Raw genomic sequence first — 13,868 nt, 5'->3', positions numbered from 1 at the left:
AAGATATGAATTCTACATTAAAGATGAATAACAAGCAAGAACCCAGGATATGATAAAAACTCAAACAAATGTCTTCCACCTTGTTGTCAGCTGAAAAAAAAGCTGTACGTGATCAATGTTTCCCACATCAAAATCTTGTGGACATCACAAATCCTTTGGGTGTGCGTGGTTTTCTTTATGAACTTGAACACAAGGGGAATGTGACCTGTGGAGTAGTAAGTGGTATAACTAGTGCAAATTGTTTTTATTACCTCCTGTACAAAAAATGGTCATCTGAAAAGAAATGTGAAGTTCCACAGTATCTGACAATATACCATGCTTTCTTTGAATATGTGTGTGTGTGTGTGTGTGTGTGTGTATAATATTATACTTTTGGCAACACCATGCACTTTTTGGTTAATAGCTTCTATTAAGAAGTCCCAAAATTTTCCCAGGAGGAATGTTGTATTAGGGACAATGTCTGTTTATAGTGGTAATGTGTGTTGTTTGGCAAAGCACAGCAGAGTACACAAAACATACATCAAATGACCCTGTGCCTCGTAAACCTGTCCATTCAGTCTAGAAATTTTCCTGTTTAAAATATACACTTTACAGATTATGACAAAACTCATCAGTAATTCCCACACTGCTCTATATCCTTAACATATGGAAAAGAAGGGGGAAGAAGGCATTACGTATTATGAAGCAGCCATTAAACTTTAATCTCTACCACTAGGGGGCAGAATGCAGTCTTTTCTAAACTGACTGCTAGGCAATCAACCATCACATCATTGTAACATTGAAGACACTTCAAAAAGACTCAGATGTTTAACTATTGTGCTAGTGATCATACATTCATATTGGGCTGCAGGCCAAAAGAGAGAAGAACTGCAGCTGAAAAGCTATAAAGTGGTGAATTTTACCTTAGAGCAAAACCATCTTCAGTGACAAATTTCAAAGGCCATATGTATGTGATTTTCATGAAAAGCAGACGACCCTAAATTTCTTTGTTTAACTGGAAGCGATCTTCCTTACAGACCGAGCGGGTTCTTTTTTCTTAGTTTCCCTTGTTTATTGTGCTGTTACAAAATTCACTTTCCTTTTTAGCACTACAATCAGGATTCTAGAAATGCTATTTAATGCCAACGGGTATTTCATTAACACCGCCACCTCCAGCATCTTCAAGGATATCACCTCAGGCACAACATTACTGATGGAGAATGTTTAGAGTATTCTGATAAAATAGGGTTCTTTCTTTTTCCTTTTTAAATTAAATCCTCCAACCCAACCTTTATTCTATGGTAACAGCCCAATGTTCCCTATCAAATTTTCCCAAGACAGGACATTACAGTTTTTCCCCTGTAATTAAAGCCACTAATGTCTAAAAGTGATGAGTCAATAGGATTACAGACATTATTTCTCACAAAAAATTGAGTTTTGACTCATATGTCCTGTTGAGGGGATTTGTGACTTAATAGCCACATATTTCTATTTACTTTTTAGGCCCTGTAACCAGATAGTTGTAATATAGTTTAGACTATTGTAAAAGCTGAGAAACACACCCAAACCTAATCAGTGGCAGGTTTCCTAGGTTAATAAACTTAAGGAATAGTTTTGGGGTTATGGGCAGGGTTCACTTGTCAGCTAGACATTCTGAGAGTTTGCAAATTCAAATTCCAATACATTTGGTTTTTTTCAAAAAGGAGACGACTTTTGCTCAGTTCCTATTTTCATGAAATTGTGATCCCAGGAAAGCTGGAAAAGTACCCAGTGAAGTGCTGGGTTTGACATTGTCCCTGTTCCCACCTGTGCTTTCTTTTAAAGCACAAGACAGTTTCCTAAACAGAGATAGTGCTGAAAGGAGTCACATATCCCTTTTTGCATCAGGAGTGTTACTTGATACGTATCAATATTTCCTGTCAGCGCCAACAAAGCAGAATCTTGGGCCTTACGGTATCCTTAGATGGCTAAATATTGTTTGCTTAAGTCAGCGCGTTCCAGACCCTTTATGTGGCCTGACAGTTGATTGGGAGAAGTCCCACGAACTTTCTTAAAGTGTGCAGTCATCCGTTTGGCGGCCGGCTCCGGGGGTTCCACATGAAATCCTCTTTAGATAAATTCATACTTGCACAGGGTGATTAGCCTTACAGCTTGGTTGGCTCACTTATCTTTAAAAGCTAGACTTTCATGATCAATGTGGGCCTGAGATTGTCTTCTATTAACTACCTCTCCTGCGGTCTCCAAAGCTCAAAGCTGGTGAAGGAAGATGCAACCTAAAAAAAAAAAAAAAAAAAAAAAAAAAAAAGAGAAGAAAAAGAAAAGCAATTCTTTTTTTCTGCTCAAAGATGACAGGCTGAAGTTGACAACCTAATCCTTCAGGCTTGTCTTACTTACTGAAAGGCTCAAGTAATGTCAAAGGAACCATCTGATAACAGTCTACATGCCAAACCTAACAGCTTTATTGCAACAAGAAACTTTCACATTAAATTTCCATGTGTTTTCTCTCCACACTCCTTCTTAACTTTACAGCACACTCCCCACCTTTTTTTTTCCCCAAAGAAAGATAAGTCTTCCCTGCTGCAAAAAAACAAAAAAAACAAACAAACAACAAAAAAAAAACCAACAACAACAACAAAAAACAAATAGAAACTGCTGTATAGGCCAGCTGGGATATAGTCAAATTAGTGGATTATTATTACCTTGGGGACATTAGAAATCAAGTTTGTTATTGGCAGTTCCTGTTTCTGTAAGAGCTGTTAATAACTAAAATTTAAAGAGTGTTTGTTGATCAACAGAATGTTATTTTCTTAAGTGTGTAACTGCCATTTTTCTTTTTCACGTTGCTTCTGCTGCTGCTACCTGGCACCAAGTTTACCTAAAAGTTCAGCCTCCCTTATAACTAGAAATAAAGCCAGTTTTCACAGAAACATAAAGCACGCCTTTTTCTGGACTTACAGTTGTGACCCAGGAGAGCAGGTGGATGAGTTAGGAGTCTCAAACTAAAAAACCTTTTAGAAAATGGTATCAACTTGTTAAGCACACTTGAAAAGATAATAAATACAGACATTGTAATATAAGTAAGGGTGGCTCATTCTTTTCGTGTTCTCTGGGTGTTATATAAAGAATGTTTTCAGTAAAATACAGATCCTTCTGTGCTTACACTTTGTGACATTCTTGCTGGGACAGTTTTACATTTTGAAGCTAAACAATTCATTTAAGAATTTTAGCTCAAGTCCATGGTTTTTTTGTTTTGTTTTGTTTTTGTTTCAGTTGACGATGTTCGTACTTCTCCATGTTCTGAGACCAGTTTAAACAAAAACAAAAACCAGACAACAACCTTGCAAGGGAAAGAATTCAGAGTAAATAAACAGTCTTTTTCTGTGAAGTAAAATATTTCCCTAAGGTAAGTTACTTTTCCAAGGGAATTATGGCATATCCCAATGTAGACTAACAGGCGTTTTCTTCTGGTCTGATTAACATTTAGGAAAAAATAGATTCCTGAAAATAGCCTATTGTATAATTATGTGTCTGATTGGAAGAGCGAAATGTCTTTGTTAAACATCTTTTTAAAAACCAATTTTACCATTTCCTTCCAAACATTTGCTAATTTAATTGTGTTAACCCTTGCATCCACATTATTGGTCATGTGGCTGGATTGATTAAGAACAGACAGGGATATAGATTTCCACCTACAGAAACTCTTTTCAAGGGGTTAATCAGCTGGTAACCTGAGTTACAAATATATTGGGGAAAATGGTACTTTTGGTAAGATTTCTCACAGTGTATTCTTCAGCTATTTTTGAAAATTATACCCACAAGTTACATCACATCTGTAATAAACTCTGCACTTCAAGCTGCAGAACCTTCCAAGATATTCTGTGGAGTTTGTTGTATTTTCCCCATTTCTATATTTAAAACAAATTTCCTACCCATCCACCCCCTCCTTGAATTCAGGGAAACACAAATAACTCATAAGCTTTGCACTGAAATGAGTTTGTTTTGCTTTCATGCCTAGTATTGCTTTTGAAATTGTTCAGCAGTAAAGAAAAGAAAAAGCTGCTGGTATTAGCTTTAAACAACTGCCACAAACATATTGTCTTCCTATTTATTCTAGGTTTTCTTTCAGCCAAAATCAGACTTGCAGAGTTATTCTAGAGCAGTTGGATGACATACAAAATCACAACCACCAAAATATACACTATGTCTTTATAATGGGTTTTATGTACTCGCAGATACACACACACACTATGTATATATTAAACAAAAATATGAAATAGACTCATTACAAAAGTAACCATCCGGGTATGTGAAAACTAAGAATTGTGACTTTGATATTAAGATATGTCCATTTTGCAGATGGGGAAATTGAGATGAGAGCTCATCCACAAGATTACCCATCAATGAGCACCAATAGCAACAAAATCCACTAGAAGACTGGGAGCTTTTAAGTCAGGAAACTTACATCAGTATCATCATTCCAAGAAGCGGTATCCAAGCTGTTTTATCAAAAGTGTGCATGGGAGGTAAGAGTTGGGAAAGATATCTGCAAACTAAATCTGGGGGATGCCCTTCTTGAGGAGCTGGGGAAAAAATAACCATGCTCAAGAATGTTCCTCTTTTAACAGAAACCCCTTTCTGAGGCACAGACCGTGAAGGCTCTGAAGAAATAGGATAGATTATTTCAGCTCTCTCAGCTTGGGAAGTGTGTTTGGAAGAGCATCTTCCTAGCTGCAATAATAAACAGCTCCAGCTGCAAGAGCTTTGCTAAACAAGCCTGGGCAAAACCGTTGGATTCCTTTCCTTTGACCATCTTAGATTTCCCCTGCAAGAGGCAAGGCAGGGAGCCGGCCCTGGAAATGTCCTCCTAGCCCTGCCCTGTGCAGCTCTGCGCTTCCCCAGGAACACACGCCCTCCCCCAGTCTGCCTCCCCACTTTTGTTTTATTTACGAATATGTTGCCAGAATTCCAATGAGTTATCTATTCTGAGGCCCCGTCATTTTCCCACCGAGGCCTTGTCGCCGGCTGACTCAGGGTCCAGTCGCAACAGTGAGAAGAAAAGAAGAGAGCAAAAGAATTCTTTTCAACTTTTTTTTTTTTTTATGTTTCACTCATTTCTCCCTCTGTCTCCCCCAGGCCTCCTCCCCTCTCCTGCTCCCTCCTTCCCCCCACTCCCCAGCCTCCTAGGCTCTCCTTTACCCCCTTTATGTTACACGATCGCTCAAATTGAAGCTCAGGAGGGTCCTATAGGGAATGCATAGGAACCCTGGGAGAAAAAAGCCCCCAACAAGCTATACACCAGATGTATAACGTTATATGGTCAAACTGGCAAACACAAAAGCTGAAAAACAAAAGGCGTGAATTAGGGAGAGGCATTCAAAGGCGTGTTTTCAAAACAGCCCGGCCAAGAGCCTGGATCCCCCTCCTGAGACTAAATGCTTGAAAGAAAAGGTGCTAAAGAAAGAAAGGAAAAGAAAAAAAGCCCATTTTTTCTAATTAGCTGAGGCCTAACAGGCGCTGAATTTCGCAACTAGTTTTCATCAAGGGGGTTGTGGCTTGTGAAACTGAAAAAAGATGCTTTTGAAACCTGTGATGTAGGCCCTTTCTCGGACCAAAGCTGGTCTCTCTCCTTGAGCTTTTTTCTCCCCCTTGCTTTTTGGGTTCTGCCTTGCTTCATATGTTGATCCCTTTTTTGCACCCTCCCCCCCAAAGTACAAATATTATTTGGGCTTAAAAAGAGAGCAGGAGGGAAAGCCACAATGGCCCTCCCCGCCCCTCTTTCTGTCTGGTAGGCAGGGGGTTTTCCTTGCCAGCAACAGTCCTGAGTCGCTATGAATCTCATTCCAAAGCTCCGCAGAGCACCAAAGGGGAGGGGAAAGGTGTCACTGCAGGCTGAGTGTGTGTGTGTGTGTGTGTGTGTGTGTTTTCTGTAAATGCTGGAATTAAAATTAAAAACCCTCCACTACTGTGATTTTAGATATTTGGAGGATGGTCTCTCGCTGAGCATTTTTTCAAATGCAACTAGGCAATGTTTTCTAGGCAGCAAGGTATATTCCCAGAGCAAAAGGTTTTGCTCCTCCTGCGCTTTCAGAAAGGACACACACAAGCAACCTGAATTTTTTTTTTTAATTCTGATTTAAAGTGTATAAAAGGATGTTGCAACCAGAGAGTTACTAGTCTTCTGCTGCATGAACAAATTATGAACTTGCATTCTTCAATCACATTTCTAATAGGAAAACAAAGCAGAACTCGTGGGTGAGAGTTGGTGGGCCGCCTGCGTTTGGAAGGGAGGCAACTTTAATTGCTGTGCTGTCTGGCTCGGATCCCTGTGGTCCTGCGTGGTGTGTTTTAGTAACAAACACTTGTTCTAATGAATTGGCCTTATTAGGGGGCTCCTCATATTCTTTTATAAAGAGCAGAGCTATTCTGAACTTCTGAATGCAACAGTCTCTTGATATTCTCACACTGAAGGCTGTAGTGTGGGATTGCATTCCCTCTCCTGTATTTTCATAAGGCTCATATTTTTTAATGGCAGAAGAGTGAGCAGTGGTAGAAAGATAAGAAAACTACAGAGCTTGCAGGTACCTGCCATCCACAGACCCAGGGCCATCAAAGAGGCTTGCAAAATCATTATGCTAAAAATGTATTTGCCTTCACAGCTGAACAATCCGGATTTTAGTTCAGTCACCTCCTGGCACATTAAAAAAAAAAAAAAAAAACTCATGGCAATGGATAAAACAGATTCATTAGCTTTGATTAACCTTCTTTAACTAGAGTTAAAAACCTGTTGTAGGCAGCTCAGCTACCAATGCAGCCTTTAAGATACTTTATCATGTTTAAGACCCAATTACTGTTGCACTGAGTAAGAATAAAACATCACAATAAAATGTGGTACAAACCGCAACTCTAACGCACACAGCAAATAATCATTAATTTACAACAGCAACTTTCCCATTTCTATAGTTTTTCTGATGGTTGCACTTAGTTCAAGTTGAATACCTTGGAATTCGATGCTGATATGAGAAACTAGCTCCCCAGCTGTATTGACTGATGGCTTTCCTTTTTCTGTCTTATAGCTTTAGTTTGGAGACTCAGAAGACTCTTTTAAAAATTTCCAAGTAAAATAAAAAAGAGAAACTAAAGTCAAAACAGGGTCTGCGGAACTAGGTTTATATAAGAGAGAGGGAGGGAGAGAGAGAGAGAGAGAGGATTAAAATGGTTGAAACTTTAGAATTTTATAACAATTTATTAATAATTAGAAATATTTCTAGTTAGAATTTGTAAATATTAAAGAAACACAGCCCAGTAAAGTCAGCATTGAGTTAATTCAAAGAATTATCCGTATGATATGCAAACTTCTTAGAAGAGCTACAGTGAGGTCTATTTTGTGCATCTTGTAAGAAAAGAGAGCTTGAGAAGAACTCCAGCACACAATGAGTTAATTTTGGACAGGATTTGACTGAACAGGGAATAATGAACAGTGAGATACTGCAGCTTTCAGGCAAAACAGAGTAACAACAATTAAAAAGAGAGAGAGAGGATAAAGGGAGAAAACAATCTCCAGTCAGTTAACTAACAAGAGCAGCCCAGTGTTTGAAACAGATAAAACAGAGCCCACCAGGAACGCTGCTGCTGCTGCCGCTGCTACTTGCTTTATGCCTGGGTGTAGAAAGCATTACAACATTTGTGAGCCAACTGTTTGTGGGTTTCTTCTCATCTGCTTTAAAATATTTGGTTTTGCCGTATTTCCATAATAACCACAACCACACTCTCCTCTCCAAAAACCCCCCACAACAACAGATGTGTGTTCTAAAAGGAAATAGAGACACTGATATAATCAGACACTAGTTAGAGTGCTTTCATACTAAATTCTCCAGCAAATTCACAACAACAAAAAACTCTCAACCACTGATGAAATTAATCTAAGATCCTTGATTATTTGAAGTTCTAAAAGTTTTCATTTTGCATTTTTTTTTGAATGTATAGTGCTTTATTTATCAAACTGCAGCGTAATTTTCCCTTCAGTTTGAGGCTGTGATTGTGAAACAAATAAATTGAAACTTAAGGGCCTGTTCTCTCCAAATTTAGCTCCATTATCACTTTAAGAATGCACACTACTCAATGATACAAAAGGGATGTATGTAGCTGGTTATTTAGTTGCTAACTCAGCAATATGTTGGTTAACACAGCACTCCCCAAACTCCTTTTACAAGGTTGTTTTCTCATTGGAAGTCTCTGTTTGTGTGTATTTGTGTACCCATGTGCGTGTGTGTGTGAATATCGGATATTACATGACAGCAAGATATCTTCTAAATATTTAAGATTTACAATTTTAAAGACAGAAAACAAGAATAAAGTTTTGCAGAAGCTTAAAAAAATTTAAAATCAGTGCACACTTTAAAATAAGCTAGAATGGGGATAGTAGTGATATTTCAAATATATTAATTATATGCCTCATATAATTTTCTTAGCTATGATTTTCTTGTATGTATTGATATGCACTCACTTAAAGTATATTATGTGCTCTACATAACATTAGATATTCTAGAGCATTAAAGAGCATCAAATGCATTTGGTTGCTCTCTACAGTAAGTAATTTTGGCCTTTGCAGAAAGTAATTTGGCCACAGTGAAGTAGCCTTTAACTGTGTTTTACTTGGAAAAGTTTATTTAATCTTTATCCTCTGCAAATACTCTTAGACCATGTCCATATAACAAAATTGTAGTTGAGGGAGGAAAGTAGAATTGTGAATTTAAAAAAAAATACTTATGGTAATGATCCTTTTGGCTTCCTGCCTCTATATAGAAGCTGGAACCACTTAACCCCAACCTACAGGTCCAGCTCTGACATGACTGGAACTCATCTTGACCTTGGGTAAGGGGAATTCAGGGAGCTGTAGACCAGGAGTTCATCAGCCAAGCGTGAAGTCCCCTTGGCCCCTGGACAAACTCTTCTCTCATTTCTTGAGGCTGGGCTCAAGGTTGATTTCATAGGACAAGGTTTTAACTCCTAGTCCAGTTTAATGTGTTTCATCCTGCCCATGTGCCCAAGTACAACCCATTGCCTTGTTTTCCTGTATAGTACCCCTGTGCTGAGCACCCTCCAACAGGTTCTCTTAGAGTCCTGCCAGCTCTCCCATTTCTGGGGCTCAAGACTGGAGATTCATGTGATCTAGTGTGCTTACCAGATGCCCTCCATCTTGGATCTCTACCCATGTCTGTTGCTAGACAGCCGTGGAGCCCTATTTTGCATTGTTGCTTAGTTATCCACCAGTCAGCTACTCTTGGACTTCCTTAGAAGTCCAAACTTTTTAAAGATCAGCCCCTGGTGGTTGGTCAAAACTCCAGGTTCTGGCCAGTTCTGCTCTAGCTGGTCTCTCTCATAACCTTTTGAACTGGGCAGAGATGCTAGCACAAGGGGTAAAGAAAGATGAAAAAAAAGCAACAAAACTATAATCAAGATTGTTGGAATCTTCAACAGGCTACCTTCCACATATCCCTTGCCTTCATTACCTTATATTAACATTCTTAAGTTCTTGAGTTTTTTTTGGAACTATCCAGTCTCTAGTTGTTATGCCAGTCATTATGTCTACCAGAGCTATGGGAATTTTGTCTCCAGCTTTCCAGTCTACTCCCAGTGACAGCCCGGCAGAAAAAATTTATAATCTCAAACCCAACAAGGAACATCAATGAACTTTATATAAATTCAGTAGTCATTTGCAACAGTCAGTGACAGGCAAGCTGGCTGATTTCAAAAGGAAGTATCCCCCTAGTCTTGTAGGTGGGCATTTGGAGGAGTGGGGAAGGCCTTGTCCTGAGGCTCCTCTGTGTACTGTAAAGAAATAGAGCCCACAGCATGTGCTCTAGAATCAGACCATGCCAGCTTCCTCCTAATATGCTGCCTCTGCATTCCTAATGTGGAAACGAACATGAAGCTTCATAGCAAGTTATTATCTTAGAAGGCCCACCTGGACGGTATCAGTTTTCACTGCCAGACCCTCTTAATAATTGACCTTTGACACATATCCAGGTGTCGTCTTAGATCATAAACAGCTAAGTAGCTGTAGGAACAGTGATTTGAATAGCAGCCCTTTGCAAATTTCCATCTTAAAACTTTTAAGTAAATTGTTCTTAAGCCTGACTGCAATTGGAATCACTTGGAAAGCTTAAAAATAAAATGCCGAAGTTTCACCCACCAACCTGTTGAGTTCAATTAGTCTGATGTGAGGGTACACATGACATCTTGATTAGGAGAGGTTCAGGGATTGTTAATATTCCACCAGAATAGAAGACACTTCTTTACATCTTCAGACAGCTAAATACCAACACAACCATTACTCTGCTGAGCAATGGGAACCCCAAAAGGAGTATACACTTTCATCTTCACCCAAGCTCAGTTTCTTATGCCTATAAGATCAGCGCTTTCTTCTCTGGTCAGCTGACAGAACAGCCTCACCTATTCTAAGTCACACCCTTCTCTGAGGACCTAAGCTGTATAATTAAGGCACAAGTACAAGTCTTTGGGCTTTCAAGGCAAAGTTCCCTTAAGTCCCAACTCACCCTTGCTAACTACCTCTCTGATTTATGGAAACCAGCTCTTCCTTTGCTGATCACCAGAAGCCTGACTTATTCAGAACCACTGAAACCCATCCTGGCCCCTCTCTTTTTACTGTCTGCTTCTATTCTTTGATAAGCTGCTGAAACATACTGCTGTGAAAACTGCTAGTAATTGGGCACAGTTAGATTAAGGAAACCCTTCACGTAGCCTCAAGGTCAAAAAACTGCTTCTTATGCCAAGATCCTCCCAATGACAACATCCTTTAGAGGAGAGACCAATTTTTCCTTCTTCCCTGCTACCAGTTTCAACTCCAGTCTGTTGGAAGCTTGACTTCCAGGTCCTGGAAAGCCAGAAGCCAGTAAAAGATTTATTACACATTAGTTCAGAGAAATAGAAGTGAAATCTTCTAAGAACTAGAAAAGTTTTCACCGATTAGCTCTTCATCCTTCCTCCACCCATTTTTTTCTTTGATGATGTTACAAATGCCCTGCACAGTAGTTCAAGCAGCCTTATATCACTGGCTTGTAACCTGTTTATAGAATAACTGGAGAGTTCTTATAAATTCCTGGGCCGTGACAATATCTAATATTTGCATGGCACATTATGGTTTAGATAACACTTCACATGCATTATCTCATTTAATCTTCATGGGGAAAGTGGCTGACTCATATATACATATATAAATAAAGAGAGCCGAACTCAACTACACAACATTGTTGACAGCACAAAATAAAGTGGCACTAAGTGAGGTACCACTCAGGAACTCTATAGATTTCTTTAGTAATCCTCTCCTGAATGTGTCCATTGCTTATATAATGCCATTCAGTACAAGATAGTTACCATATTATTTCGCTCCTTATCTCTTGGTACAAATAGTGCACAAAGTAGGAAGATTAGCTGAGTGATTCTTAAAATCTCTTCTAGTTATATCTCTTCTTGTTAGCCTTCTTTACACATTATCTAAGCATAACTTTGGAAGTTCTTGAATTATTTTTTCCCTAGGAAACTGCATGTCTTCAAGTATATCATTGGTTGAAAAAGGCACAAACAAAAAACTTAATTTGATATTAAACTTCAGTGTAGCATTATAGATCCCTCCCTTCTGTTTCAAGCTCTCATGTGGTTTTCTCAGCAGCTGTATGAGCACTGATTTAGTCTGGGATGTAAACAGTGCATCTTTAAGGTAACCTGTGCACTTCTGTTATTTTGTTTTCTGGAAGCCTATGAGAAGGTTAACGTAGTTCATTAAGGTTTGCATAACTTCTTATGTTTGATGACTCATTCACAAAAATGAAAAGCAGGACTTAGGATTTGTTAACTAGAATTATGTAAACCATATATCTAGCATATCTGGGTTAAAATCCCAACTCTTTAACATTTTACTAGCTCTACATTCTTGTGGAAGTCTTTGAGTTATAGTTCCCTCTTTTGTAGAACCAAAAGAATACTACCCATCACATAAAGCTTTGTGAAGCCACAGTACCTGGTACATAACTCTCAATAATTGGTAGTTGTTTTTGTAACAGTACTGGTAGTAGTTATTATTCTAAGTACAAATTATAAGTTTTACTTAATAATGCAAAATAAAAGTTACTACTGTAAATAACTCCTGTGCCTTCTACTTCCTACCCCAAAATAATTGAACCAAACTGTGCTCTATTCTCTGGACAACTCATGGATCAAATAATGAAGCACAACATTTAAAAGCTTAAAATATGGCTGGGTGCAGTGGCACAAGCCTGTAATCCCAGCACTGTGGGAGGCCGAGGCCAGCAGATCACCTGAGGTCAGGAGTTCGAGACAGCCTGGGCAACATGGTGAAACCCCGTCTCTACTAAAAATACAAAAATTAGTTGAGCATGGTGGCACACATCTGTAATCCCACCTACTTGGGAGGCTGAGGCAGGAGGATCACTTGAACCCGGGAGGTAGAAGTTGCAGTGAGCCGAGATTGCACCACTGCACTCCAGCCTGGGTGACAGAGCAAGACTCTGTCTCAAAAAACAAACAGAAACACATAAAAGCTTAAAATGTTTTGGGAAAGTGCCTACTCTGAATGTATGAACAGATTCCAATATATGTAAGAAGGTGGATACCAATTCATGGTATCTCTCAGGGAGCTCATCAGAGAGAGAGAGACCTCTTCGCCACTGCCGTGAAGTTTCAAGTACAGAACTCTTCCTCGTTGTAATCAAACTATTTCTATGAACAATTCACTCATCATTGTGGGAAAGTCTATTTTTCATCTTAACACAAAAACAGACAATAACAAAATTTGTGATTTGGATAATCTGGATCTGATGTTCATGCTCAAAATGGAGGCAATTCATAATACTGGTCTGAAGCATTTAGTCATTCATTGAGCAGATATGTTAGAAGCAACAGGCATGGGCTGTGTTTTTCTAGGCACTGTGAACACAGCAGTCAACAAAGTCAAAAACCTCTGCTCTTAAGGGACATGAGTTGCCAAATGGAAACACTAAGTTTTTCTATTTATGACCTAAAGCTAGTCAAATATCTCCAGAAGTAAGGTAGCTGAGTGAAGTGGTTCATAATCTTTCCATGGGAGCCAAATCCTCGGTGCTGTAACTCTTTTAGATAAATGATAGTAAAAATGAATCAAAAGTTAATTAGTTTGCACCTCAATAATCCAGTCTCCATCACTGATGGTCATCGTGGAATCTGCGTACAGAGGCAGCTGTATACAGATGACAGAGACAGCTCTAACACGTGACACATTTAGGCACACAGAGGCGGAAGGACACAAAGTTCCTGGTTGATTTCCCTTTGGTGTTTGTGGGGAAATATCAAGGTCATAAAAAGTCAGTTTCTAATAATCCCTCCAGTCCTCCATTCCATTCCCTAATTTGTATGCAATGGCATTTAACATTTTGACTTTGCTTAAAATAAAATGTGTGTTTGTTTTAAAATAAATCTAGCTTGATACTGTCAACCAAAGTCCAACACAAAACATTTAAAGAATCAAGAATAGGTATTTGAAGGTGTGGTGCGTTTCTCAGACTCTGGAAATGACTTGAGTGAGACTCAAGAAGGCAATGTACTCTTTCTTGTCCTGATATAAACCAACAAATAAACAGCTTCCAAAAGCCCAGCTCTATGGACACAAAACATCTGGATGCTTTAAAAAGAAATCCACATTCTTGGCAGTGTGTTCAAACTCAGAATCCAGATCTTCTGAAGTTCAGACATCACCACTGCGACAAAATGCTACCCTGTCACGATGTGTCTCCATAATATCATATCAACATTATCTGTTCTGCAGAGCATCTCCTTAAAAAATTGACGACCTGAGGGGAAATGTAGTTTTATCCTAT

At 38.9% G+C, this 13,868-nt stretch overlaps 1 protein-coding gene across 1 annotated transcript in view; it reads left to right on the top strand.

The window, feature by feature from the left end:
* The window catches only part of LOC103892594 (uncharacterized), a 49,090-nt gene extending 35,627 nt beyond the window's left edge, over window positions 1-13,463 (top strand). Inside the window, exons 3-5 of the mRNA XM_009250181.3 lie at window positions 3,250-3,382; window positions 4,336-4,502; window positions 12,650-13,463. Of these exons, the coding sequence (XP_009248456.3) occupies window positions 3,250-3,368 (119 nt within the window). The 3' untranslated portion in view covers window positions 3,369-3,382; window positions 4,336-4,502; window positions 12,650-13,463. The remainder of the gene's footprint in view (window positions 1-3,249; window positions 3,383-4,335; window positions 4,503-12,649) is intronic.
* The last annotated feature ends 405 nt before the right edge of the window (window positions 13,464-13,868 follow it).

This window comes from Pongo abelii, chromosome 16 (genome assembly GCF_028885655.2).
Source record: "Pongo abelii isolate AG06213 chromosome 16, NHGRI_mPonAbe1-v2.0_pri, whole genome shotgun sequence".
Classification (NCBI taxonomy): domain Eukaryota; kingdom Metazoa; phylum Chordata; class Mammalia; order Primates; family Hominidae; genus Pongo; species Pongo abelii.
Note: the sequence above shows the minus strand (reverse complement) of the source record. Positions and strands in the feature narration are given on the sequence as shown.